The 27,348-nt window shown below is 40.1% G+C and overlaps 2 protein-coding genes, 1 long non-coding RNA gene and 1 pseudogene across 8 annotated transcripts in view; 2 read left to right on the top strand and 2 right to left on the bottom strand.

Moving 5' to 3' along the window:
- SNAPC1 (small nuclear RNA activating complex polypeptide 1) overlaps nt 1–18,851 on the bottom strand; it is a 44,922-nt gene extending 26,071 nt beyond the window's left edge. Inside the window, exons 1-2 of one of the 3 annotated variants that reach the window (XM_012439649.3) lie at nt 18,401–18,851; nt 17,241–17,756 (exon numbers count right to left, since the gene is read on the bottom strand). In XM_012439649.3, coding sequence (XP_012295072.1) covers nt 17,241–17,254 — 14 coding nt within the window. In that variant the 5' untranslated portion in view covers nt 17,255–17,756; nt 18,401–18,851. Of the gene's footprint in view, nt 1–5,780; nt 5,982–17,240; nt 17,757–18,400 lie in introns of those variants that run through there. The other 2 variants (XM_012439650.3, XM_012439648.2) reach the window with 2 other exon arrangements.
- Nucleotides 1,166–2,304, top strand: LOC105708297 (small integral membrane protein 15-like; annotated as a pseudogene).
- Nucleotides 18,852–19,190: 339 nt separating the features above from the next.
- The window catches only part of LOC135274247 (uncharacterized), a 37,381-nt gene continuing 29,223 nt past the window's right edge, over nt 19,191–27,348 (top strand). The window contains exon 1 of the long non-coding RNA XR_010342058.1: nt 19,191–19,374. This is a non-coding gene — a long non-coding RNA (uncharacterized LOC135274247). The remainder of the gene's footprint in view (nt 19,375–27,348) is intronic.
- Nucleotides 21,982–27,348, bottom strand: part of HIF1A (hypoxia inducible factor 1 subunit alpha) — a 65,017-nt gene continuing 59,650 nt past the window's right edge. For all 4 annotated transcript variants that reach the window (XM_012439652.2, XM_012439653.2, XM_021675064.2 and 1 more), the window contains exons 13-15: nt 25,383–25,491; nt 24,362–24,488; nt 21,982–23,306 (exon numbers count right to left, since the gene is read on the bottom strand). In XM_012439652.2, coding sequence (XP_012295075.2) covers nt 23,155–23,306; nt 24,362–24,488; nt 25,383–25,491 — 388 coding nt within the window. In that variant the 3' untranslated portion in view covers nt 21,982–23,154. The remainder of the gene's footprint in view (nt 23,307–24,361; nt 24,489–25,382; nt 25,492–27,348) is intronic.

Here is a 27,348-nt window from a genome sequence, read left to right as displayed (position 1 = left end):
AGAGAGCAACAAGGCTTTCTTGGCAATCAATGAAATAACATAGGACATATATGTGAAAAGAAAATATCTTGGGCACCCAAGATCACTAAGGAAAACTCAAGCTGGAAACTGCTTAGGGCAAACCTGCTTTCCATGCTATTCAAAGTCACTCCTCTGCTCACTGAGATAGATGAACATCTGCCTCCTTTGGGAAGGCTAATCAGAAACTCAGAAGAACGTAATTATTTGTGTAACACCTATCTGTGACCAGTAAGCTTCCTGCCCAGTTCCAGTCTTCCTGCCTTTCCTTCAAGTTGTCCCACTTTCCAGACTGAACCAATGTACTTCTTATATATATTGATGTCTAATGTCTCCTTAAATGTGTAAAACCAAGCTGTGCCCTGACCACCTCGGGCACATGTCCTCATGACTTCCTGAGACTGTGTCACAGTCACTTCCTCAATCTTGGCAAAATAAACTTTCTAAATTAACTGAGACCTGTCTCAAATTTTTGAGGTTCACATATATTTTCTGTGGACATAAATAACATAATGAATGAACTATCTGAAACTGTTCTGCTGTGTTAACAAAAAATTTTTAAAAATAACAAGGCCTTGCCGGGCATGGTGGCTCACACCTGTAATCCCAGCACTTTGGGAGGCCGAGGCATGCAGATCATGAGGACAGGAGTTCGAGACCAGCCTGGACAACATGGTGAAACCCTGTCTGTACTAAAAATACAAAAATTAGCCAGGCGTAGTGGCACATGTCTGTAATCCCAGCTACTCAGAAGGAGAATCGCTTGAACCAGTGAGGCAGAAGTTGCAGTGACCTGAGATTGCGCAACTGCACTCCAGCCTAGGTGACAAAGTGAGACTCCGTCTCAAAAAAAAAACCACAACACTCCGGTCTGGCGGTGAGTGGGGAGTGGGGAGTAGGGAGTCGGGGTCCCAGCCCCTGGGGCGATGTAGAGGGGGCAGGCGGCCGCTGCTGCAGTGCTTTTCTCCCGGTAACCAGCAGAAATGGCGGCGGCGCAGAGTGTGGCGGGGCCAACCCAGGATCCCCCGGCTCTGCGCGACGAGGGGCTCGAGCTTGCTAAGGCCGAGGGGCAGGGGTGAACGTGGCCCCCGTGCGTCTGCGGCTCTGATAGAAATTTAAACCATCTCTCAGATGTATACAGTAGAACTCAAGAAGACAGACAATCAATGGTCATCTGAATCGTGATTGGGTCACTAATAATACCAGGACAAAGTTAGAGATCACTACTCAATCATAAGCCCCAGTTTTCTTAAGACTGCTATAAAGATGTTTGATATAAAGGCTTGGGCTGAGTATGTTGTGGAATGGGCTGCAAAGGACCCATATGGCTTCCTTACCACTGTTATTTTGGCTCTTACTTAACACTGTTCCTAGCAAGTGCTGTACTGTCTTGGAAATTGGCCAAAATGATTGAGGCCAGGGAGAAGGAGCAAAAGAAGAAACAAAAACGCCAAGAAAACATTGCAAAAGCTAAACGACTAAAAAAGGATTGAAGGACTGAACAGTCTCTACAACCAGGGACAATCATTTGGAAAATTAAGCAGCTTTGGAAGAACCCACTGAAGTTCTTCTTTGGATTTCTTGACAGTATTATTTAGTAAATGAAATTTGACCAAATGGAAGAATCATGTTCTGACCTCAATACTGTAGTGATTTTTAGGCTTGAGTGTAGAAGTTTATAGGTTTCTATTGACAGTTATTGTAAATTAGCATTTATTATGGTACAAATTCCTTATAACCTACTTAGTAATTTGCTGCTTAGCAGTTTATGTACTGAAATGAAGACACCCTATAGGGAAAAATGAGTTTAGATTATGAACTCAATTCAGATGAACTCTATTTAAAATGAGGTCCTGTTTTGGACAAAGGAAATTAAAAATGTAAAAGTCAGAACTGTCCTGTCTGAGGTGAAAAGTGTGCTTTGGCTTAAAAGAGATACAGTATATTAATTACATCTTTTTTCTTAGAGTCATTTCTGGCTTTCTCAAAACAAAATAATATTAATCAATGAGTACTTCTATTTGCTGCATTTTTCTTATTTTAGCCTTTGAGACAGCTAGTAATTATGAAGACATTTTGCATTTTTTAAAATGTAATTTTATAAAGAATTATCTTTATTATGTAGAATACCACCTACTGGATAGAACAATTTTTGTACTTAAAACAGTGCCATTTTCATAGAGATGGCTTTTTGAGAGGAGTAACACTATGGTTAGAGCTTGCAGTAAAAATGCCAAACATTGTAGTAACTTGGAACCAGGTTATTCTTATGCTAAGCAGAACTGTAAAATAATTAGTGTCTTATCAGGTAGTTCGCTGATTACATAGACACCACTTTTGTTTTTTATTTAACTCTTTAACTCGTGGTAGTGATATTTAATACTTTCTAATCAAACAGGTTCAAAGTGAAACTTTAAATTTCTGTTAAAGAACTCCTCAAGAGTAACAGTGAAGTCATACTTCATAAGTGGTAAAGAAAGGTATAAAGTTTGTAAACATTTTGTTGGGTATAGTAGTAATTGGGTGAAAAGGATAAATTATATCAAAATGAGAATGTGCTGTAATTGGAAGTAAGGAGCTAAAGGATGTTTCTTTCAGTTAAGTAGTATAACTGGAACATTTTGCTATTAAACATGGCTTTTATAAATGCATGGCCCAGTAATTTTTATTCACTGTTAGTATTTAATTCACTGTCAGCTTATTAATGTTTTCTGTACCCCGATAATGAATTTTAAATTATAAAAAATTGTCCTGCAGCTACAGTTTAAAAATGAAACTAGATATTAAAATAAATTTGATAATTTTTTATAAAGAAAAAAAACACAACAAAAACAAACAAAAAAACCAAGGCCTTAAAAAAAGTCAATGTAACAGCCTTCTTACCACTTTGGATAAAACAATGAAGGCACATTTGTGCATATTATAGATTTCTACGTTAAGACCTGAAATTAGTGGATTAAAAAAAAAAGTCTAATTTTAAATAAGACCTCAGCTAAAACAAATGTCTCAAAGTATTGATGCAAGTGACTGATACACTAAACAAATAATAATATATAGAACTTTTACTTTAAAAACAGCAACAAACAATAAAGACATGAGCCACCCTGCAGCCATAAACTGGGGCTCTATTATATCTGACTACAATGTTGGGATGGGGGAAGCAGGTAGTAGGATACTTTGGCATTTCAAATAATAAATATACAGCTGAGCACTATGGCTCATGCCTGTACTCCCAGCACTTTGGGAGGTCGAGGAGAGCAAATCACCTGAGGTCAGGAGTTCAAGACCAGCCTGAACAACATGGAAAAACCCCATCTCTACAAAAAAACCCCACAAAATTAGCCAGGCATGGTGGCGCATGCCTATAATCCCAGCTACTCAGGAGGCTGAGGCAGAAGAATTGCTTGAACTCGGGAGGCAGAGGTTGTGGTGAGCTGAGATCGCACCATTGCACTCCAGCCTGGGCAACAAGAGTGAAACTCCATTTCAAATATAATAATAATAATAATAATAATAATGAATATATGAAAAGAATACAAAATACCTACTCTAGTAATGGTAACCAAAGTAATTTCTCAGAAAATCCACCACTCCTTTAGTGATTCCTGCTTCTTTTTGCATTTTAGGTTTGCCCTACTGGAAAATGTAAATGTTACATTTTTAGCAAAGTTTTCCTTAAATTCATTTTTCCCCCATGAAGTGTTAACAGTGAAAGAATAGGATTTTATAAACAGGTAGATACATAGTTTTCAACATCTGCTCTACTATCCATTATCTTTGTAAGGGTGGAGAAATTACTTAACCCCTTTAAGCCTTAATTTCCTCATCTATAAAACAAGGCTAATTATACCTGCTTTTTACAACTGTCTTATGCAATAAATAAAGCTATAAATACAATGCATTTAGTAGCCATTTAAAAAAAATTAGTCCCTCTCCTTTCATTAACTACCATGAACAGCTCTTCATCCTCTATTCCTTACAATTTAAAAACTACAAAGATAATTTGTTTACACTGGCAGAGAGAAAATGAGTTTTTACATTTTGTTCAGAAAAACATAGTTTTAATCATAAGGTTTAACATATTCAGAAAATCAGTTATTTAGCCTTTCCAATATTATATGTACTATGCTAAAATAAACAGATTCATCGAGTCACTATCCTCACAAAGGTCAGTTTAGTCAAAGGAAAACTTTAAAACGGTAATAATAATGAACATTTGACCAGCCTGGCCAACATGGTAAAACCCCGTCTCTATTAAAAATACAAAACTTAGCAGAGCATGATGGCAAGCACCTGTAGTCCCAGCTACTCGCGAGGCTGAGACAGGTGAATCACTTTAAACCAGGAGGTGGAGGTTGCAATGAGCCAAGATTGCACCATTACACTACAGCCTGGGGTGACAGAGTGAAAACTGTCTCAAAAAAAAAAAAAAAAAAAAAAAAAAAAAAATTATTGAGCACTTAGAATGCACTTCTGATACATCAGCTCATTTAATCTTCACAACTACTATGAGGTTTCATCATTGTTTCTATTTTACAGGTAAGGAAACTCAAGTAACTTGCCCCAAGTCACAGTGGACCCTGCAATCAAATGCAGCCAATCGGGTTCCATAACCCATCCCGTTAACAACATTCCCACACTGCCTTTTCAACTATACTATTACAACAAAATGTGGCAAGCGGTGAGATAAAATAAAAACAGGGTGCTATGGGGGGAAAAATACACGAACAACGTACTTTGTCTAGAAGGGCAAAAAAGACTTCCCTGAGAAAGTCATTTAAGCCTAATCCTGAGTGAAGAATAAGGTGGATAAAACAAGAGTTGAGGGGGAAAGCTCCAGGCTTAGGAAAAGCCTGCGGAGGGCCAAAAAAAAAAAAAAAAAGCAGCTGCTGGAGCAGGAAAGTGAGTGCATGGAGGGGACTGGTGGGCGAAGCTGAAGAGATAAGCCAAGGCCATTGAGGAATGGTGGTGGCAAGTCAGAGGATTCTAGCGTTATCCCAAAGGCAAAGGGCACTAGTAGAGAGTAATAAGCCGGGGAGTCACATGATCAAATTTGCACTTTTGAAAGACAACTTTGGGCCGGGTGCGATGGCTCACACCTGTAATCCCACCGCTTTGGGAGACCGAGGATCACGAGATCAGGAGTTCGAGGCCAGCCTGGCCAACATGGTGAAACTCCGTCTCCATTATAAAGACAAAAAATTAGCCGGGCGTGGTGGCATGCGCCTGTAGTCCCAGCTACTTGGGAGGCTGAGGCAGGAGAATCGCTTGAACCTGGGAGGCGGAGGTTGCAGTGAGCCAAGACCGCGCCACCGCACTCCAGCCTAGGAGACAGAGCGAGACTCCGTCTCAAAAAAAGAGACAATTTTGGTTGTTATAGGAAAGATTAATTCAATCTTGAAGGGTTTTGTCTTTGCTTGTGTGTTGTGTTTTTAAACGTGAGGCCCTAGAACAAAACTGAAGAAGGACAAATGATAGTGGCCTGGGTGAGGGTGGAGGCAGTGGAGACGAAGAGAGGAGTTTAGAAGGGAGGCCAGGTAGAGACGCATATTTGGGTGGAGGCCGCAACAGCCATCAGGGCCCAGTGAAATAGAGCGGAGAAAGCGCGTGGCCTGTGCACAGGGGAAGGTCCAGGAGTGATGGAGGCAACCTTCGGAGACTGCAGCTCTTCTCAGCCCTTCCCAAGTGCAATATCGCCGAGAGGGAGGCAACTTTCCACACCATCTGTGGGCAGAGGCAAGTGGTGGACAAGAAACACTCACCAGAAGATAGTCCCGAACTTCATGTTTCTCCAGAGCTCCGTGAAGTCCTCGAAGCGTACACTGTCCGTCTCCTGGAAGCGGCTAAGTAACGCCTCACAGTCGGTTTGCAGGCCGGGAGGCGTCCCCATGGCTCCCGAAGTCCGCACACCTTTAGCGGATCAGCCGGCGGCGGTAGCCCAGGAAACCAAGCACGGACGGCCCGCCCCCTACGACGTGACGCACCACGCTCCATGATGCATTATCCGGCACGCTTAGCTCCGCCTTCATCCGGGCTCTTGCACTGGTCGTGGTGCTTGCTTTGCGTAGGTGAAACCGTTCTGCTGTTTTACTGGCTGAGATAGCTTTTACCCAGAGTGCTTAAATCCGCCTTTCTATTGAAAAGGTTTACGTCTCAAGTGTTGTGTTTGCTCACGAGCGATTTTAGGTTCATTTTCCGTTTATGTAACTTGACTTTACTCTTACTAGCACTCTCCTTTAAAGTGACTCTGGTGTGACATAAGTGAACTTTTGAGCTAGGAAAGAACAGTTCCAACCCCAACCTATCCACACGTGGGAAGAGAAGCTAAAGAAGGCTTGCTAGGAAATAAACTGCACTCATTCTCCTTCTGGTCATCAAGAACCCTAATAGTCCACCCACATAATACGGTGCTTCATGTGTGGTCCTCTCTTTGTAGCCCTGATATTCTGCAACCACTCTTGAGAAGAAGAGCTGTATTTCATACCTTCTTGTAAACAACCCTCTCCTACCCCCCCATGTATTCACCCCGTGCTACAGAAATACCTACTTGTTATTATTTAGATGAATTGGCTTTTTGTATACATTCTACCACCTAGCTTCTTTCCCCTAGGAGCTAGCTATGGAGTGGCATTTTGAACTTTAGACAGTTTCTCTGATTGAAAGGCATGCTGCCGGTCGCGGTGGCTCGCGCCTGTAATGCCAGCACTTTGGAAGGCCAAAGCGGGCGGATCACCTGAGGTCGGGAGTTTGAGACCAGCCTGACCAACACAGAGAAACCCCATCTCTACTGAAAATACAAAATGAGCCGGGCGTGGTGGCACATGCCTGTAGTCCCAGCTACTCGGGAGGCTGAAGCAGGAGAATCGCTTGAACCTGGGAGGCAGAAGTTGTGGTGAGCCCAGATCGCGCCATTGCACTCCAGCTTTGGCAACAAAAGTGAAACTCCGTTTCAAAAAATTAGATAAATAAATAAAAAGAAAGGCATGCCATTCTTTAGGAGAGGTATCCTGATATAACAGAAAAACACTGGACTTTCTGTGTATGGAGTATCAACTCACTTTACTTTCCTGATCCTTGACCTGTTTTTTTTGTATGTTTTCTGGGGGTGTGTGTGTGTGTGTGTTTTCTTTTTGAGATGGAGTTTAGCTCTTGTTGCCCAGGTGGGAGGGCAATGGTGTGATTTCGGCTCACTGTAACCTCTGCCTCCTGGGTTCAAGAGATTCTCCTGCCTCAGCCTCCCAAGTAACTGGGATTACAGGCATGCACCACTACACCCGGATAATTTTTTTTTTTTACAGTCATGCACCACTATACCCGGATTTTTTTTTTTTTTTTTTTTTTTTTTGTATTTTTAGTAGAGACAGGGTGTCACCATGGTGGCCAAGCTGGTCTCGAACTCCTGACCTCAGGTGATCCACTCACCTCAGCCTCACAAAGTGCTGGGATTACAGGCTTGAGCCACTGCACCCAGGCCTCTTGACTTGTTTTTTAAATGTAATATTTTATGTCACAGAAAAATTTATGTGATGGTGAGATAAAAAGCATAGCTGTTAAACAACCGTGCACCTTTCACCTGTATAGGAACCAGAACATTACCAACACCTTCACATCAATCTGTGATTTCCTCCTCTGACCCATTCCTTTGCCTGTACTCTACTTTAATCACAATTACTGGCTGGGCATGGTGGCTCACGCCTGTAATCCCAACACTTGGGAGACCAAGGCAGGAGAATCTTGAGCCCAAGAATTGGAAACCAGCCTGGGCAACATGGTGAAACCCCATCTCTACAAAAAATACAAAAAAATTAGCTGGGCATAGTGGTGCACACCTGTAGTCTTAGCTAGTCCGGAGGCTGAGGTGGGAGGCTCACTTGAGCTTGGGAGGCAGTGGTTGTGGGAGGCAGTGGTTGCAGGAGGCAGAGGTTGTAGTGAGCTGACATCATGCCACTGTACATCCTGGGCTACAGAGTGAGATTGAATCTGAAAAAATAAATAACTACCTTGCGTTTTGTTTCTCATTCTCATGTATATATTTTATCACATATGTATGTATGTTTAAACAATGTATTTTTTAGTTGTGGTTGGTTTTGAGTTTTATGAAAATGGTATTGCAATTCATAATATATATTCTTTGCATTGCTTTTAAAACATTTCCAGGATGCACTCATATTATTATTATTATTATTAGAGACAGAATCTCGCTCTGTTACCAGGCTTGAGTGTAGTGGCATGATCTCGGCTCACTGCAACCTCCACCTCCCGGGTTCAAGCAATTCTCCTGCCTCAGCCTCCCAAGTAGCTGGGACTACAGGCGCTGCCACCACGCCCAGCTAATTTTTTGTATTTTTGGTAGAGACAGGGTTTCACCATGTCGGCCAGTATGGTCTTGATCTCTTGACCTGGTGATCCACCTGCCTCAGCCTCCCAAAATGCTAGGATCATAGGTGTGAGCCACCATGTCTGGTCTACTTATATTATTACTCATAACTGTAGTTCATTTCTTTTCAATTGCTATCTAATATTCCATTTTGCAAATATACAGCTTATCTATTATTTCCTCAATGGAAATGTAAGTGAATTCCAGATTTTGCTATTATGAACAATGCTACTTTGATTAGTTGTATATGTCAACTTTATAGGGTTATCAGATAAAATATGAGACCCAATTAAATTTGAATTTCAGATCAACTAAAAAATTATTCATTTTTTATCTAAAATATAATTTGACTGGGCATATTTTTGTTTAGTAAATATGGCAATTCTTCTTAAACATTGCAGGAATCTAGAATATATATCTAGGATTAGAATATATATCTACCATTATCATCGTTGACTAATAAGAGGTGCAAGTGTTCAAACTTATACTTCCAAATTGTATTTTAGAATAGCTTGACTTGGCCAGGCTTGGTGGCTCATGGCTCTAATCCTAGCACTTCGAAAGGCCAAGGCGGGCAGATCACGTGAGGTCAGGAATTCAAGAATAGCCTGGCCAACTTGAAAAAACCCTGTTTCTACCAAAAACACAAAAATTAGTCGGGCATGATGGTATGCACCTGTAGTCCTAGCTACTTGGGAGGCTGAGGTATGAGAATCACTTGAACCCGGGAGGCGGAGGGTGCAGTGAGCCAAGATCACACCACTGCATTCCAGCCTGGGTGACAGAGCGAGACCGTGTCTCGAAAAAAAAAAAAAATCATCTCACAAATTTGGCTTCTAATTGTGGTCTTAATATACATTTCTCTAATTACTAATGTGGTTGTGCATCTTTTCAAATTTTAATTTTCTATTCATATTTCCTTTACTGTGAAATTCTTGTTTATATATTTTGTCCATTTTTCTTTTCTTTTGAGATGGAGTTTCGCTCTTGTTGCCCAGGTTGGAGTGCAATGGCACAATCTCGGCTCACTGAAACCTCTGCCTCCAGGGTTCAAGTGATTCTCCTGCCTCAGCTTCCCGAGTAGCTGGGATTACAGGCATGCACCACCATGCCCAGCTAATTTTGTATTTTTAGTAGAGATGATGGGGTTTCACCATGTTGGTTAGGCTGGTCTTGAACTCCTGACCTCAAGTGATCCACCCACCTCTGCCTCCCAAAGTGGTGGGATCACAGGTGGGAGCCACCACACCCAGCTGGAATAACATCTTTATTGTATTATTTCTATCCATAAACATTTCTTTAAGTTACCTGTAGCATCCTTACTCAAGTTTTATAATTTTTCTTCCTGAACTTTTTACTTGTCTTTTGTTACATTTTTCTTATATGCCTTATGTTTTTGTGTGGCTATTGTATTCAGTATCTTTGACTGCCTTACATTTTTTAACTGCTTGATTCCAACATATAAAAATGCAATTGAATTATATATATACATATATTATATATATATATATTTATCTAGTATCCAGTCCCCTTGTTAAACTCTTTCCTAATAATTTTTCTGTAGATTCTTTTAGGCTTTCTTTATCAATGGTATCAGCAGCTGTGAATAACAATAGTAATGATAGTTTGCTTTTTCCTTTCCAATCCTTATCCCTTTTATTTCTTTCCCTCTTCATTTTCCTGGCTAAGACCTCCTATGCTGTAAAGATAAACCTGGAGAATGTGTGTGTGTCTGTTCACTAATGTACCATCAGCACCCTGTAAGTGGTGCTTGAAGAACCTAGTGATGTTTTTATTTCAGTTATTTTACTTTTTAGCTCTAGAATTTCTATTTGGCTCTTTTCAAAATAATTTCTGCTGGGTGCAGTGGCTCACGCCTGCAATCCCAGCACTTTGGGAGGCCAAGGCGGGTGGATCACGAGGTCAAGAGATCGAGACCATCTTGGCCAACATGGTGAAACCCCGTCTCTACTAAAAATACAAAAATTAGCTGGGCGTTTGGCACCCGCCTGTAGTCCCAGCTACTCGGGAGGCTGTGGCAGAAGAATTGCTTGAACCTGGGAGGCGGAGGTTGCAGTGAGCTGAGACTGCGCCACTGTGCTCCAGCCTGGTGACAGAGCAAGACTCTGTCTCCAAAAAAAAAAAAAGAGAGAGAAAAAGAAAAAAATAATATTTTCTAGCTATTTGTATTCTGTATTTGATTAACCATTGTCACCATACATTGCTTCACATCTTTAAGCATGGTTTTCTTTGATTCTTAGGATATATTTTTAAAGACTGCTTTAAAGTCTTTGTTAAGTCAGCCATTGAGGCTCTGTTATGTAATTTCTCTTGCATCCTTTTTTCCTGTGTATGGATCAAATTTTCCTGTTTCTTTTCATATCTTATGCATTTTTTTTTGTTAAAGATTTGATACTTTAGACAATTTATTGTATAATTCTGGATACTGATTGTTTTTCTCGTTCTCCTGGACCTTATTGATTCTGTTTACTTATTTGTTTATTGACTTGACTGGACTATTTTAGTGAAGTCCATTTCCCCAATTCAATGTGAAGCTTCTGATACTGCTCCTCAAAGACTGCAGCCTTGGCCTTCCTTACAACCGTAACACTGGGATGATAGTGGCTTTACCAGTATTCTTTGTCCTTCCCCATCTCTGTTAAGCTGTCCGCCTTTTAGTATCCACCCAGCTGTTAGACTCTACTAATTTGCTAGCTGATTGCTCCACTGTTTTTGTCAATGCCCTGGGGGAATAAATTACTCCATTGTCTAATCCAATTACATTTAGGCTCCTTTGCAGAGGTAGTTCTTGAGTTCAGTCTTGAGGTTTGCTCTGATCCCAGGAAGGCTCTTCTTAGCCATCTCTTCCCTAGCTTTCTCTGGTAAACAAGTGGTGTGCAGTTTAGCTTGTTGCTTTTAGGCAGGTACCAGCGTCCTCTTAATTGCTTACAACCAAAATATCCATGTTTTCAAGAGCAAATTTAGGTTCAATTTTTTTCCCTACTCCTTTCCAAATATAGTAATTTCCTCTGGTAAGAGTTTCAGAAATTTCTTTTCTTATGGATGTTTCTCCCCTTGAGCAAAACCTCTGAGCCACTGCTCCAGCCAGAGCTGGGGATAGGAACAGTCACCTTCTCTCAGAGAACTTCTCACCTTCTCTCACCTTCTGCTTTATGAACAAGGCTTTGCAAGGGAGAAGTAGTTTCCATTCGTTATTCTCAGCTTGCCTGTCCCAGCATGGAACTCGCACCCTATGTGTGAGCTGCGATAAGGGCAACTGGGATTCCAGTACTCTCAGCCTGCTGCACCTGGGATACAGCCACTGCCTGTGAATGTAATCTGAAAGGAGGAAAGGAATCTGCAGTCGTTTCATTCTTCAGGCCACACTCATCTGCAATTTAGCCTTTACAACCGAACATGACAGCATATAGAAATGCTGGCAGCTTGTCCCTCCAGGGAGATACATGATATGGTTTCGATGTTTGTCCCCTCCAAATCTCATGATAAAATGTGATTCCCAGTGTTGGAGGTAGGGCCTGGTGGGAGGTGACTGGATCATGGGGGTGGATCCCTCATGAATGGCTTAGCACCATCCCCTTGGTGGTAAGTGAATTGTCATTCAGTTAGTTCACACAAGATCTGGTTGTTTAAAAGAGTCTGGGACCTTGTCTTTCTCTCTCTTGCTCCCTCTCTTGCCATGAGATGTGCTGGCTCCCCCTTGACCTTCCGCCATAATTAGTAGCTCCTGAGGCCTCACCAGAAGCCAAGCAGATGCTGACGCCATGCTTCCTACACAGGCTACAGAACCATGAGCCAATTAAACCTCTTTTCTTTATAAATTACCGAGCCTCAGGTACTTCTTTATAGCAACACACAAGTGGACTAAGACAGAAAATTGGTACCAGGCTTCAGGCATTGATATAAAGATGTGGAAGCAGCTTTTGGAAGCCAAAAGGTATCTAGAAGAAATCTCAATCAATTTAGAAAGTTCATTTTGCCAAGGTTAAGGATGCACTGGTGACACAACCTCAGGAGGTCCTGAAGACATGTGCTCGAGGTGGTTGGGGTACAGCTTGCTTTTGTACATTTTAGGGAGACATGAGATTAATTAATCAATATGTGTAAGATGTACATTGGTTTGGTCCAGTTAGGCAGGACAGTTTGAAAGAGGGGGGCTTCCAGGTTGGAAGTAGTAAGAGACAAAAGGTTGCATTTTTTCAACTCCTTGATCAGCCATCCACTGGATACATAATTTAGTCTGGCTTAGTGAATCTGCATTTTGCATAAACAATAAAGCAGAGGAAGCAATTAGATATGCATTTGTCCCAGGTGAGCCTCAGAGGCATGACTGAGTTCTGTCTGTCCTTCGTCCACAAGGAATTTACTTTTAGGAAAGCGGTGAGGGAGGTATGTAGCTTTTTATCTTTGCAGCTATCTTACTTAGTAATAAAAGCTTTTTATCTTTGTAGCTATCTTACTTAGTAATAAAAGCTTTTTATCTTTGTAGCTATCTTATTTAGGAATAAATATTTAGGAATAAAACAGGAAGTTTTATTCCTAAATAAGACATTGTTCCCAACTTGACTTTTCCTTTGTTTAGGGATTTTGTGGTTCCGAACTTTATTTTCCTTTCATAGAACTGAGTAATGGGCAGAGGCTGGAGGAGTTAGAAGAGCTCAGAAGAAGACAGGAAGATGAGGGAAACTCTGCAGTGTCTTTAAGACTCGTTAAATGGTTGTGACCAAAATGCTCCTCGTCCTCTACTGGGATCTGGGGGAAGAAGGAGCCCCATCTTCTTTGCCACACCCACCTGAGTGGAACTTTCCTCAAGGTGGGCAGGATGGTAGAAGCAGCAAGTCATGGCTCAACTACCACTGACAGACTACTGGTGTTCTTACCAAGATTCTTGAATAAACATTTCTTCATTTGCTGTATAACTTTTGGGCAGTTTCAGGAAACCTGAAATGGTTGTTTTTAAAGTGCTTCACCAGTTATAGGTGTTTCTTTTTTTTGAGACAGAGTTTCGCTCTTATTACCCAGGCTGAAGTGCAATGGCGCCATCTCGGCTCACCGCAACCTCCGCCTCCTGGGTTCAGGCAATTCTCCTGCCTCAGCCTCCTGAGTAGCTGGGATTCGAAGTACGCGCCACCATGCCCAGCTGATTTTTTGTATTTTTAGTAGAGACAGGGTTTCACCATGTTGACCAGGATGGTCTCGATCTCTTGACCTCGTGATCCACCTGCCTCGGCCTCCCAAAGTGCTGGGATTACAGGCGTGAGCCACCGCGCCCGGCCTCAGTTATAGTTGTTTCATACGGAGGTCGCAAAGCTTTTTATGCTGCCATTCTGCTACGTATGCATTTAAAGACCTATCTTCAGGTTGCTCATCATTTAGTACAGAACAGTTCACTTCAAGTACATAAGTACAATTTTAGTGTGATTAATACTATTAAAGAGTTAAGCACCATACAAAATGGGAACACTGAGGAGAATTTCCTAATCCAGTCCCTGAGAGGATAGGCTTTCTAAAGTAGAAATGAGTTGTGAAAAATGTGAGAAATCAAGGAGATGATGAGATAAGAAGGGTGTTGCAGACACAGAGAAAGAGCAAGTACAAAGGCACAAAGATGTTAGATGGCATGCTAGAAGGTTACATCACCGGGACCCAGGATGCAGGGAAAGACCTTGGTAGAATTTGGAAAAATAGGCAGGAGATCCAAGTCCTGGAATGCCTTGAGTTGGAAGATTTTTCTCCCTGTATTTCTCAGTGCTCCTGCACAGTCTGAGTAAAGGATAACTAGATATTAATCTTAAAGACAGAAAATTCTGAAGAGATTTAGAGACTTCGCTCACTTGGAGTCATTTATTTACATTCCAAAGTGGTAAAGGAAAGTTAAAGACCTGCCCTTTCTCTCTCTTTCCAGAGAAAATGTGATCATATCCCATAGCAATGTTCTATAGAAGAGGATGGGCAGATATCTCAGCTCCTAGGTATAAGCCCCAACTCTCATAATTTGGCGGTTCCTGTCCTGTAGTGCAAACTCTACTTGCACATACAGGTGAATATATCTGGTCCTGAGGTTCTGGCATTAATATGCTGTGTGAGTAATAAATGACCTGTTCTCTGGTGTTTCCATCACCAGCACTGACAGAAACACCAGAGAATATATCATATATACAATATTTATATATAAATTATTTATATTTTATAAATATAAATCATATGACATAAATATGTGTATTTATAAATCTCAACTTCTCACAGTTTTGGTCATAACACCAAATATATAAGCATTTGAACTTTAATCTGAAGACAATCAATAGCTGCTAAATTTTTTTTTTTTCGAGACAAAGTATTGCTCTGTGGCCAAGGCTGGAGTGCAGTGGCATGATCTCGTCAACCTCCACCTCCTGGGTTCAAGTGATTCTTGTGCTTCAGCCTCTTGAAAGCTGAGACTACACGCATGCACCATGCCTGGCTAATTTTTGTATTTTTTTGTAGAGACAAGGTTTCACCTCCATCTCCCCTCATAAGTCCCCCATCCCTGCCATAATACACTGTTGCCAAACTAATTTTTCTAAAGCAAAACTATGATTATGTTATTTCTATATTTAAAATGTTCTCAATGGGAACAGTATAATGAATGTAAAACAATACTTGTCCTTGGAGGTGGAGTGCCAGAGGACTTCACTTCTTACATAATTCATTTCTGTATCTTTATAATATGATTACTTCTGTTAACAGGAAAAAAATAAATTTAAATTTTAGTAACTAATGGCCAGGCACAGTGGCTAATGCCTGTAATCCCAGTGTGGCCTCCCAAAGTGCTGGAGGTGTCTCACTCTGTCACACCTCCAGCACGTTGGGAGGCCAAAGCAGGTGGATCACCAGAGGTCATGAGTTTGAGGCCAGCCTGGCCAACATAGTGAAACCCCATCTCTACTAAAAATACAAAAATTAGCCAGACGTGGTGGTGCATGTCTGTAACCCCAGCTACTCAGTGTAACTGGGTAACAGGAGCGGGGCTGCAGGGGTGTCCCAACGATGCTCAGTGTTTTCTGATTGGGTGGGTTTCACTCACCTAAGAATGGGGAGAAGGACCCTGGCAGCGTGGTGATATTGTTCAAGTAAATATCAGACCCAAAGTGCTTTGCAGAAAAGTGATTTATTAGGCAGAGAGAGAGAAAGAGAAATAGAGGGAGAGAGAGAGAGAGAGAGAGGAGAGAGAGAGAGAGAGAGAGAGAGAGAGAGAGAGAGAGAGCGCTCCCATGCTGTCGTAAGATGGGATCCAGAGATGGAGTCCGCACAGGTAAAAAGAGAGAAACAGAGGGCTCCCACGCTGCCATGGGAGGGGATCCCAGAGAGGGAAATCCATATAGGTAAGGGAGTAGGGGGAATTTAACCCCGGAGTTACTCCTGCCCCATTCAAGTTTTCATCCAGTGAGAGGAGCTTTTCCAGACTTCCTCTGGAGTGATTCATCTTTGACTCTGATGCTGGATTGGCTGCCTGGCTTACAACAGAGTCCCTCATTTCAAGGCTTTTGGTGAGCTTTTTAAACGAAGGAAGCTCATCTGGGCTGTCTACACTTCCCATGTGCTGGAAAGTTAGACAAAGAACTCTAGGCTCCCAGATGGGCAGGTGGATGGAGGTATGGTGCTAAGAAGTTCTTGCCTTTGAAACCACACCCCTTGTGGACCCGGGAAGAGAAGTTAACATAGTCCCTTACCAGGAGACTGAAGCAGGAGAATCGCTTGAACCCAGGAGACAGAGGCTTCAGTGAGCCAAGATCATGTCACAGCACTGTAGCCTGGATGACAGAGCAAGACTCTATCTCAAAAAACCCCACAGAAAACCCAAAAACCAAAAGAATAGGTATGCTTGTGTTTGTGCACGTATTAGAGGTATAGCTGAAAAAAAGATCATCCATGAGTTGATCCCTGTTAAAGTGTGCACTGTGGGTGACACAGATGAAGCACTTATTCTCCTGGCTGCTGTAAGTGCAACAGAAGATGGTCTTCAGCTGTTAGGCCTTTTTGGGAATTGTCTCAGGTGAAGAAACCTGCCTTACTAAAGGTCATGTCTCCCAGGGGCAGCCCACATCAAGACACTGATCAATGTAGGGGCGTAAAGGCCTCCACACTCCCTGTAACTTGAGACAAGTTTCAAGGGCTATGCAGTTCCAGAGCTCCCCATGTGGCTGCTGAAGGCCTTTGTTGGGGCTGCACCTCAGCTGTTTCTCCCTCTGCCTACTTCTGCTCTTTCTCTTCCAGGTGTTGAAAAGCTCTCCTCAATAAATCTCCTGAAATCTCCATCTTAGAGTCTACCTCTCAGAGAACACAAACTGCAGACACTTTGGCATCATCACAAGTCTCTTTACTTTTGCACATGTTCGAGTTTCCATAATTATAATTGAAGGAAAGCAAAGGTCTGTGTCAGACTATATGTGGCAGATAAGGGAGTAGTGACAAGTGACCTCTAGGGTTCTGGTTTCAGACTGAATGATGCCATTCATTGAGCAGGGAATGCAAGAGGAGAAGCCATTTGGAGGACAAATGAGGAGTTATTTTTTGACATGCCAAATTTGGGGTGCCTGTGGGGAGCACCCTGGGCTGGAGACAGAGATTATCAAGCTGGAGACAACCCTGAAAAGGAAAGGTAATGGTGGCTTAAAACATCTCAAAGGGCCAATAAAAATTCTATTTAGACTTCAACTGTATTTGCACAAGTACAGTTTAATTTGCGAGTACCTCGCGGAATAGGAATTAACTGCTCTCTTGATAGCAGGCATTATATTCTAGAATATTTATATTACCTAGAGGTCTTAGAATAATATCTTGTACTTACTCAACATTATTCATTGATTGAATGAATCTCCCTGGAAGAGCTAGAAAATGGTTCTGTTCCCCATTCGTTTCCTCTGATCATAATTCTTCTCTGGTCTCTGTCACACCTGAAATCCTCTCCCACCTTGGATCATGTGTGAGTTGTCTTTGCGCATGCAGAGTGGAAGGTTTTAGGACTGATCAAAGATGAGTCAGATGGGAAACATGCTCTGAAGAAACTAAGGGTTTAGTACGAGGTATAAGGCACGCAAAAATTAGAAGGTTAAAAAAAAGAGAAAGAGGTGAGAAAGCTAAAGAGGAAGTGATAAGGAACTTCACAGAAGTGGCAAATATTTGCAGTTGGAAAAACTCTAAGAGGCAAAGGCTGATGCAAAGTACCTCCCAGACTGTACCGGCTCCTTTCTAATTTCCTGTATTTGTAGCTCATTTTCTTTAGGCTTTTGCTTTAATATTCTACCAGCAGATTAGGTAGTCAGGCAACAGTTTACAATGACTTCTTCCCAGATTGTTCTGTACCCTAATGAAAGATTTTGTATGTAGAACCATTTTTAAAAATCCATTTCAAAGAGCAAATAATATTATCCAGTCATATTTAGAAAGGATCTCTACATAAAATAGAGTTTGTTAATGTTAATATTTCAAAGATCTTTAAAATTAGATTTGGCTTCACAGAATCCTAGTCTACTTATCTGGCTATACACGGCGTTTCTCAACTTTGTAAAAGGCATACCCTTTGTGATTAATATCACAGCCTGCTCTCCTCTATGGAGAATCGTCCATCTAAAATGACTATGCATCCGTAAGAGCAAAAGAATTATGGCACTCTCATTAAAGGGCACCTCCCTAATTAAACACAAACACACACATGTATGATGACTGAGGCTACAGATCAGTTTTTACTAGTAAAAAGTATCTAAAACACCTCAATTACTTTTTAAAAGTGTACTTTTGCTTTCTATGAAATTCTATTTGAAGAAACCACAATGAATTTTCCTGAAGGAAACAAATTAAAATAAAACGTAAAATGCAGTGAGCTGTGGATATGCAGAGGCAAAGTTATTTAAACAATAGCTGGCTTTGTACTTTACATTATGCAATCTTAACATACTAATTATTACAGAGATTAAGGCTCCAAGCATTTTTCGTATTCCATACACTCACCTCCCTTCTGTCCAACAAGATTATCTTCTTCCAAAGGATCCTCAATAGTTGGCAAACAATATAATGAAAAAAGTAAAAAGCCAACCCCCCCCCCCGACCAAACCCCTCCAAATAAAAAAACAGCACCACGTGGGGTAGCTTAAGTTTCGAGATCCTTAACTACGCATATCTCAAAGTGCTTTATTTAAAATAAGCTATGTCTTTGAGCGGCTCAAGAGGAATATATTTAAATAGACATAGAAGTCCTGTATTTTTTATTAGATTAGATGTCTAATTTTTTAAAAAAAGTATTATGTAGCTAACGACGGTCCAATCTGTTAGAACTCAAATTTTCCTATTCTACAAAGAAAAAGCTTCACACCCCAAAGGAGACAGCTCTACAGCAACACACTGAGTCCCATTCGCCCACGGCCCCCATCTAAAAAACAATCTGGGAAGCACTACGCTTTCGACTTCGACAAGTCCCAGAAGACAAAGCCCCAGAAGACAAAGCCCAGGGCTGATCCCCCGCGCCGGGCCCCGCCCATTCGCAAGCCCGGAGCGGCCAGGGCCTCCCGCATGCGCTCGCACACGTACGCGGAGCGGACAGCAGCCACCCCACTGCAAACACGCAGCCGCCTCGCGCGACGGGAGCCGGGCAGCCCGGGAGCCCGTGGCCGTGGCTGCGGTGCTGCGCCCCAGCACGTACTGGGGCGTGGCCTGCCGTGAGCCGGGCGGGGCTCGGGAAGTTTCTCGGGTTGGCTTGGGTTTCGCATCCTCATCAAGTAGCGCCAGCCGCACCAGAAACGTAAGGGGTGCCGGGTCCCTCCTGCATGCTTGTTATTTTCCCCGCGGGGCTCTGACCGCTGCCGTTCTCAGGCACCTGTCTTTCCTCTCCGTCCCAGAATGGAGTCAAGACAAGGGAATAAAGGAAATTCAATAGTACACGGAGATCGGGTGTCTGGGCAGCGCCTTGGAAAAACTATCCATTACAGGTAAGAATAAAAATTACGTCCAAACCTAGGAAAGGTGTGAACACATCAGAGATCCAGAAGGCGTTCATAGGAAGGTTTATGGTAAAGTGTAACTTTTATCCTACAGGGAGACTATTTTGTATCGAATTTCACTGATTTCACTAATTCTCTGTAAAATGATCTGGGACCACAGGCTCACCTCTATTTAAAGGAACGAAATATGAGCAAAGTGGTTAGTGGAAGACTTAAAACAAAAAGTTTTTACATTTTTTGTTGGTTCCAGCTAGCAACACGTTTGCAAAGGTTTAACCAAATCTTAATGTTGAAAAAAAGAAAAAAAGAGGATTCTTTACTCTGCAACTTGTTTTAGGTATTGCTATTTGAAAATTTTGAACTTTTAAGATTAAGTTTCCACAAAGCGAGTAATTTTAAGTTCATCTTTTCTGTATAGAGGTTTCTAGAAGGAAATCAAGATTTGGAATGGTAATCATGAGGTTATAAAAACTTAAACATATCTGTGATGCTATTAAGTCAAAACAGCTCTGGGAAAACCATACCATACATTGATACAGTCTTTCAGTTTGTGCTTTCCCATTCACTAGACCTCATTAATGTGAGTTAATGTCTCCGTAACTAGAGATCTCAATCTCTAGTTCAAATTCAGAACCCACTAAATAGCACTGAGAACACTTTTATTCATTTGTTTATGCCTTGCCACTCCTCTTAGGACATTTCCTCAATATGTTATGTGATCTCATTACTTTGAACTGACACGGAACCCTCAGTTTTCCACACTTCCATTGTTTCTTCTGTTTGCTATTTAAACAAACAGTTAACAATGGACAAAAGGGTATGTTCAACTGGATTGGCTAGTACCATGGGCTTTGGAGTCACCAATGGCCACCACAAATGCTCTGAAACTTAGAGCACTTCTCCAAGGCTATATACTGTATAGATATACTCCTATGTGGTACTGCTATGAATGAACTATATATAGCATTTAGACCTCAAATGAAGAATAATTTATCCAAGCTCTAAAAGTAATAGATAGCAGGCCAAAAATGTAAGCTTAAGTCTCCTGATTCTAAAGTCAAACTTTGAACAAATTTGGTTTGTTTTTAATGATACTGCGTTAAACAAATTTAAATAGCTTTATTCACTTTCTCCTGTATTTTTATGAAACAGCTACATCTCTTTTATACTCAGAACATACATTCTCATTTTCTGGGTTATGAGTATAAAAGAAATACAGCTATTTCATGAAATAAGGAGGGGAAAGGAATATTAAGGAGAGAACTATTATAGAATTATCGTTGCTAGGGTTGGGTTATAAACCTTGGACAAACCATTATGAAGAAATTTGTGACGGTGCATAAAATTGGGAAGGGCTACTTTTACTATTCCATAGCTTAAAGCATTCCAAATAGCTTGTTTCGAGTGACTGAGCAGTAGGTTAGTACTTGCTTCCTTCCGGCTGTACTGTCCTTTAACGGCGGCTTTTCCTTCTCAATCAATGCTTTCACAAGTCATTTTTCTGAACTCCTGGCCATTACATAATTTGCTCATTTACAGATAGTTTCCAACTGAAGCTAATTTGCTACATAAGCATAATTTTTTGTTTTGTGACCTGTGAATATTAAGCAACTACTTTATTCTAAAATACCACTTCTCGTATAATACTATCTGTAACTAAATGTTGAAGCACTTTGGGTCACAGTATTTGTGGTTAAGTATACCTGTCCCCCACAAGTATTGTGAACTTTTGTTCCAAAATTTTCATGTAATTTTAATTTTAATCACTGTCCTCCATTTTAAGATAAAAACAGCCACCTAAGAGATCTGCTGCTCAGTTCCTTTTGTTCAGTATATATACCTCAAAGTACAAGACCTAAGGCTTTAGCACTTCCTATGCAATTTGTTCATAAAAATAAATTTTTGTACCTGTAGGTGCAGGGATTCATAGTGATTTTTCAGTTTTCAAAAATACCTTTCTATACTGTCTGATTTTTTAAATGAGATTATGAGTGTAAAAGAAATATATCTATTTCATAAAAGAAAAATACAGAAGAAAAAGAATAAAGCTACTTTGTTTTTAAATGCAGTATCATTAAAACAAGAACAAACCAAACTTGTTCTAAGTTTGACTTTAGAGTTAGAAAACTTAAGCTTACATTTTTGGTCTGCCATCTATTACTTTTAAAGCTTGGGCAAATTTTTCTTCATCTGAGGTCTAAATTTATTCATCTGTTAATGGGAATAGGTTAGAAATCTTCAGAGAAACTCTAGCCTTTGTAACATTATGTGACTATAATGTTGAGACTTCGCTCATCCCATTCACATACTAAAAATACATTTTGTGTTTTAACATTTTAATCGGCTCATAAGTTTAAAAATGATGTTTCTTTTCTAACAACATACTCTTTACAATGGAATATTATGGTTGTTATTATTTAACATGACAGTTCGGGTTTCAACATACATTAAGGTGATAGCAATAAGATAAATGTAGAAATAACCAGTACCATGTAATTTTCATAAAGTACTTAAATTGTTGGTAAACAATTTTATGAGTTGGAGGTCTTGAAGCAAATATTCTTAATACTGGAACATAAAAGCTGATCAAAGGGGCCTGGTCCACAGAAGATGTTTATTTGATGTAACAAAACAATACAGTTAGTGTTAGATCCAACCACAAAGAGCAAAAGGAATGAAAAATTTGTACAATGTACATAGAAAAAACAAGATATTTACGGTGACAACTATATATTCCTAAAATAATGCTTCTAAAATTACTCAATTATTGAAATCTACATGAAAAAAGAAGGATTTAATAGCGACAAAGTGCATAAAATCAAACATTGTATTTTGAGCAAATTAACATACTAGGCAATTTTGCTAAGAATGCATGATTTTTTTTTCTTGTTTACAATCTGCTCAAAATATCTTTATACCAACAGGGTAGGCAGAACATTTAGGTTTAATATCAGTTACACAATATTAGCGTAAACTTCCACAACTACATAGGGTATTGTTTTCTTTTGAGCTGGCAAAGTGACTATAGAAACATCAGATGATTTCTCTGAATTGAGAATTTTACCCAAATAAATGCCACATACCTTCTAGATATATGCATATCTTTCTATATCATGTAAATGGCTTCACCCATTTAAATAATAAACCATACAGCATTTAAGAATCATTATTATATGATTAACAAGGTCATGTTCCAGGTTTAACAATTTCATAGGCCAAAAAAAATTTCTTCTTAAAAACTAGTTTTATAAACACAGAATATATTCCATGAGTAACTGCTGGTATTTTTTAAGAAAATATATTGTGCAATTGTGGCTACCACGTACTGCTGGCAAAGCATTACTGTTTATGTAAAACGTGAAAAAAAAGATGTAAAAATTTTTTCACTGCCTATGATCATGATGAAAGGTTACTGCCTTCTTACAAAAATTATATTGGCATCTTATTAAAAATAATTCGAAAAAGGGATAAACTCCCTAGCCAAAAATAAATAAATAAAAAGGTGCATTTTTAAAAATGATGCTACTGCAATGCAATGGTTTAAATACCAAAAAACTGAGAAAATGAGCTGTCTGTGATCCAGCATTAAAGAACATACTAAAAAAGAGCATTAATGGAAATTAAGTAGAAAGGGAATCAAAATTGAACTAACCAAGTTTGTGCAGTATTGTAGCCAGGCTTCTAAAATTAGATGTAGAAAATATAAATAGACTGTTTTAGGTAATGAGCCACCAGTGTCCAAAAAAAGGAATGAAATTATGTAAAAGCTCAGTTAACTTGATCCAAAGCTCTGAGTAATTCTTCACCCTGCAGTAGGTTTCTGCTGCCTTGTATAGGAGCATTAACTTCACAATCGTAACTGGTCAGCTGTGGTAATCCACTTTCATCCATTGATTGCCCCAGCAGTCTACATGCTAAATCTGAAAAACAAAGAGATACCTAAGTATACATTCATCTAGTCAATGAATATTTATTAAACACCCACAATGTGTTAGGTATCATAGAAAATAAACTTCTGGAAGGGTTTTTAGTCTACCTGGAAAAACCACAACTATGTAAAAAAGTAAGTACAATCAAGTGATACTAGTGCTATGTCAGAAGTATTTACTGGATACAATAAAGGCACAAAGAAGTAACAATTTGGAAAAAGGCATAATTATGTGGGCATCAGGGCTCATAGGCCAAGGCAGGAGAATCACTTGAGGCCAGGAGTTTGAAACTATCCTGGGCAACATATTGAGACTCCATCTCTACAAAAAGCAGCCTGAGGCATGCCTGTAGTGTAAGCTACTCAGGAGGCTGAGGCAGGATGATTGCTTGAGCATAGGAGTTTGAGACTGCAGTGAGCTGTGATCACGCCACTGCACTCCAGGCCTAGGCAACAAAGCGAGACCCTGTCTCAAAAAAAAAAAAAAGGGGTAGTTATAAAAATTCACCAATTTCTTCAGCTTCTTTCAATATTGACAGCACATAAACATAGACAACTCAAAGAAAATTACTAAAAATGGAAAGTTCCACCTTGAAATGTTTATCCCTGTATTAAGGCCAACTTTACTTTTTTCTTTTTCTTTTGAGACAGAGTCTCGCTTTTGTTGCCCCACGTGGAGTGCAGTGACATGATCTCGGCTCACTGCAACCTTTGCCTCCCAGGTTCAAGTGATTCTCCTGCCTCAGCCTCCCAAGTAGCTGGGATTACAGGCACCCGCCGTCACGCCCAGCTTTTTTGTATTTTTAGTAGAGATGGGGTTTCACCATCTTGGCCAGGCTGGTCTTGAACTCCTGACCTTGTGATCCGCCCGCCTAGGCCTCCCAAAGTGCTGGGATTACAGACTTGAGCCACCATGCCTGGCCGCAACGTTACTTTTTAATCTTGCTAAGGAACCAAAGTCACCCTCACTTAGATTAAAGCTCCTAAATAAAAATGTTTCATGTATTTTGTCTTCGTGATGTTCAAGGTCAGAAAGAATAAACTAACCAGAGGGTATTAAAATAATTGTCTTTTGCTCCATTCCATTCTGTTCACTAGATTTGCATCCTTTTACACGTTTCCAAGAAAGTGATGTAGTAGTTGCATGATCATCTGGCTGCTGTAATAATGTTCCCTATAAACAGCAAAGTTATTTCAAGTTTAGTTTGTTGAACTTTTTTTACAACCAATAACTTTGAAATCGGTGTAAATTTAATAACATTATAGGCAGTTTCTTAAATACTACTCTAAATTATTTTAAATTCTTTCTCTTAATATTATAAAGTTATTTTCCATCCATTGTGACCAATCTGTCTATAAATACTTCCCAGTTAATCTGGTTTGAAAATATCAGAATGAATTACACCACCATTGACTTACCCCAAAACAAAGCAGTTATTTTATTTGAGATGGACTCTCAGTCTCTCACCCAGGCTGGAGTGCAATGGCCTGATCTCGGCTCAATGCAACCTCCACATCCTTGGTCAAACGATTCTCCTGCCTCAGCCTCCAAAGTGGCTGGGATGATAGGCATGCACCACCATTCCCAGCTAATTTTTGTATTTTTAGTAGAGACGGGGTTTCACCAAGTTGGCCAGGCTGGTATAGAACTCCTGACCTCAAGTGATCCATGCACCTTGGCCTCCCAAAGTGCTGGGATTACAGGCGTGAGCCACTGTGCCCAGCCAATAGCAGTTCTTTTAACAAGGCAAAGTAACTTAAAGGGAAGAGAATGAGATTGGTGGTGATATTCAGGGTGTTAAGGGGAGAACTTCACTTTTTAACTCAAAATACATTGGAATGGAATTGTTTGGAATTTATATACCAGGAATGTATCCATTAAACATTGTATGTTTATAGAATAGTATATACAGAGTAAAAAAAAAAACCCAATGTATAACTTCTGAAAATGTAACTTTACTATTTGGAAGAAAAAAGGAATCACACACACACACACACACACACACACACACACACACGGAAATAGCACATTAGCTAGAAAAGCAAAACCTACTACCCTCATACTTACAATTCCTACTGCTTGAAAAAGTGAACCATCATGTTCAATTTTTCGCTTTCTCTGAGCATTCTGCAAAGCTAGTATCTTTGGATTTAGTTCTTCCTCAGGAACTGTAGCTCTGAAAAGAAAAAAAAATCTAAATAAAAATATAGCTGTTTTATTTTTTTTAAAAAAATACCCAGTGGGCTCTTTTAAATACCTAATTCCTTAGTTTTCCAGCATTAAGGAATGTAATATACGTACGAGAACGAGAACTTTCCTGATAACTTAATCACCTTAAGTCAAAGCTGGGCCGAGCCAGTGGCTCATGCCTGTAATCCTAGCACTTTGGGAAGCCGAAGATGGTGGATCACCTGAGGCTAGGAGTTTGAGACCAGCCTGACCAACATGGAGAAACCCCATCTCTACTAAAAATACAAAAATTAGCTGGGCATGGTGGTGCATGCCTATAATCCCAGCTACTCGGGAGGCTGAGGCAGAAGAACTGCTTGAACTCAGGAGGCGGAGGTTGTGGTGAGCCAAGATTGCATCATTGCACTTCAGCCTGGGCAACAAAAGCGAAACTCTGAAGTCAAAGCTTTATTTTTTTTCTTTTTTTGGTGAGACAGGGTCTCACTGTGTCAGCCAGGCTGGAGTGCAGAGACATGATCTCTGCTTACTACAACCAAGCTCTGACTCCGGGATCAAGTGATCCTCCCACCTCAGCCTCTTGAGTAGCTGGGATTATGGCTAATTTATACATATATTTTTGTAGAGATAGGTTTCACCATGTTGCCCAGGCTTGTCTCAAACTCCTGAACTCAACTGATCCATCCACCTCAACCTCCCAAAGTGTTGGGATTACAGGCGTGAGTGCCTGGCATTCAAAGCTTAATACTTAGCAGAACATTTTCTACACTATGCATATCCCTATTTTATAAAACAGAGCCAAACACAATTAAATTGACATTGTAGAGTCAAAACAGTTAAATATTGTCCTTTTATTCCACCTAATATAACAATGTAGTGACATTGTTGGGACTATTGAAATACAAGATCAATTTCACATCTGTATAGTGTTTTCAGTTTATGAAACATTTCAAGTTCATTAGTTCATTTTAACCTTACTCAGGTTCCCAAGATAGGTAAGACAGGCATATCATACCCTTTTTATAAATAAGAACCCCATGGCCTGTTGGGTAACTTTCCCAAAGTCCTACTGCTCACTAGTTGCAGATATGGAAGTACGCTCTAAGTCTCCATATCTGCACCTCCTCTCCCCTGCTCTTCCCACTCTGCTATTTTGCCCTCCATATTAATCTGGTTATCAAACATGAACTATGTATATCTATCATTAATATTAAATAGTGAAGAACTGTTCTAATGAGTCAAGTACATCAGCTTTGTTATACTATTTTGACTTTTCAAGACCCCCCACAATCAAATGCATAATCATAAAGACTCCTTGCTATTCCAGATAGTTAAAAGTGCCAAATAGGTAAGTGATCTAACTGCTCTTTTATTTTGCAGTTTTCTTAAGTTTTTTAAAAATTCTATAAACCTTCTATTATAGAGACAGGCAGGTTTAAAAATTCTTATAAACATATATTGTCTTTATGAAATGTAACTCAGTCTATTATGAAAACTTCATTGTAATATTAGTAGTACTTAGTAGTTATGCTTTTAATGGTTTATCTTTAATCCTAAAGCTTTAAGTCTCCTGGTTTGGTACAGCACTTTGATTTTATAAATAATTACCTACGAGGTAGGAAAAAACACTTCCATATATTTTTGAGGTTCCTTTCATGAAAGTTTTCAGTGCATGCCACATTGGAATTAATGTTTAAAAAGAATTGCTAAAGTGACCTGATGTGTCAGATGTTCAGAAAACTAGATACCCATCCTCTGTAAGCTAACAGTAAACTGTAAATGATAAGTGACTGTCATTTATATTACTGTATTCATGCATCTGTCAGTCCAACAACTATTTTTTTTT

Source organism: Aotus nancymaae, unplaced genomic scaffold (genome assembly GCF_030222135.1).
Source record: "Aotus nancymaae isolate 86718 unplaced genomic scaffold, 86718_ANA_hifiasm-v0.15.2.pri h1tg000011l, whole genome shotgun sequence".
Lineage (NCBI taxonomy): Eukaryota > Metazoa > Chordata > Mammalia > Primates > Aotidae > Aotus > Aotus nancymaae.
Note: the sequence above shows the minus strand (reverse complement) of the source record. Positions and strands in the feature narration are given on the sequence as shown.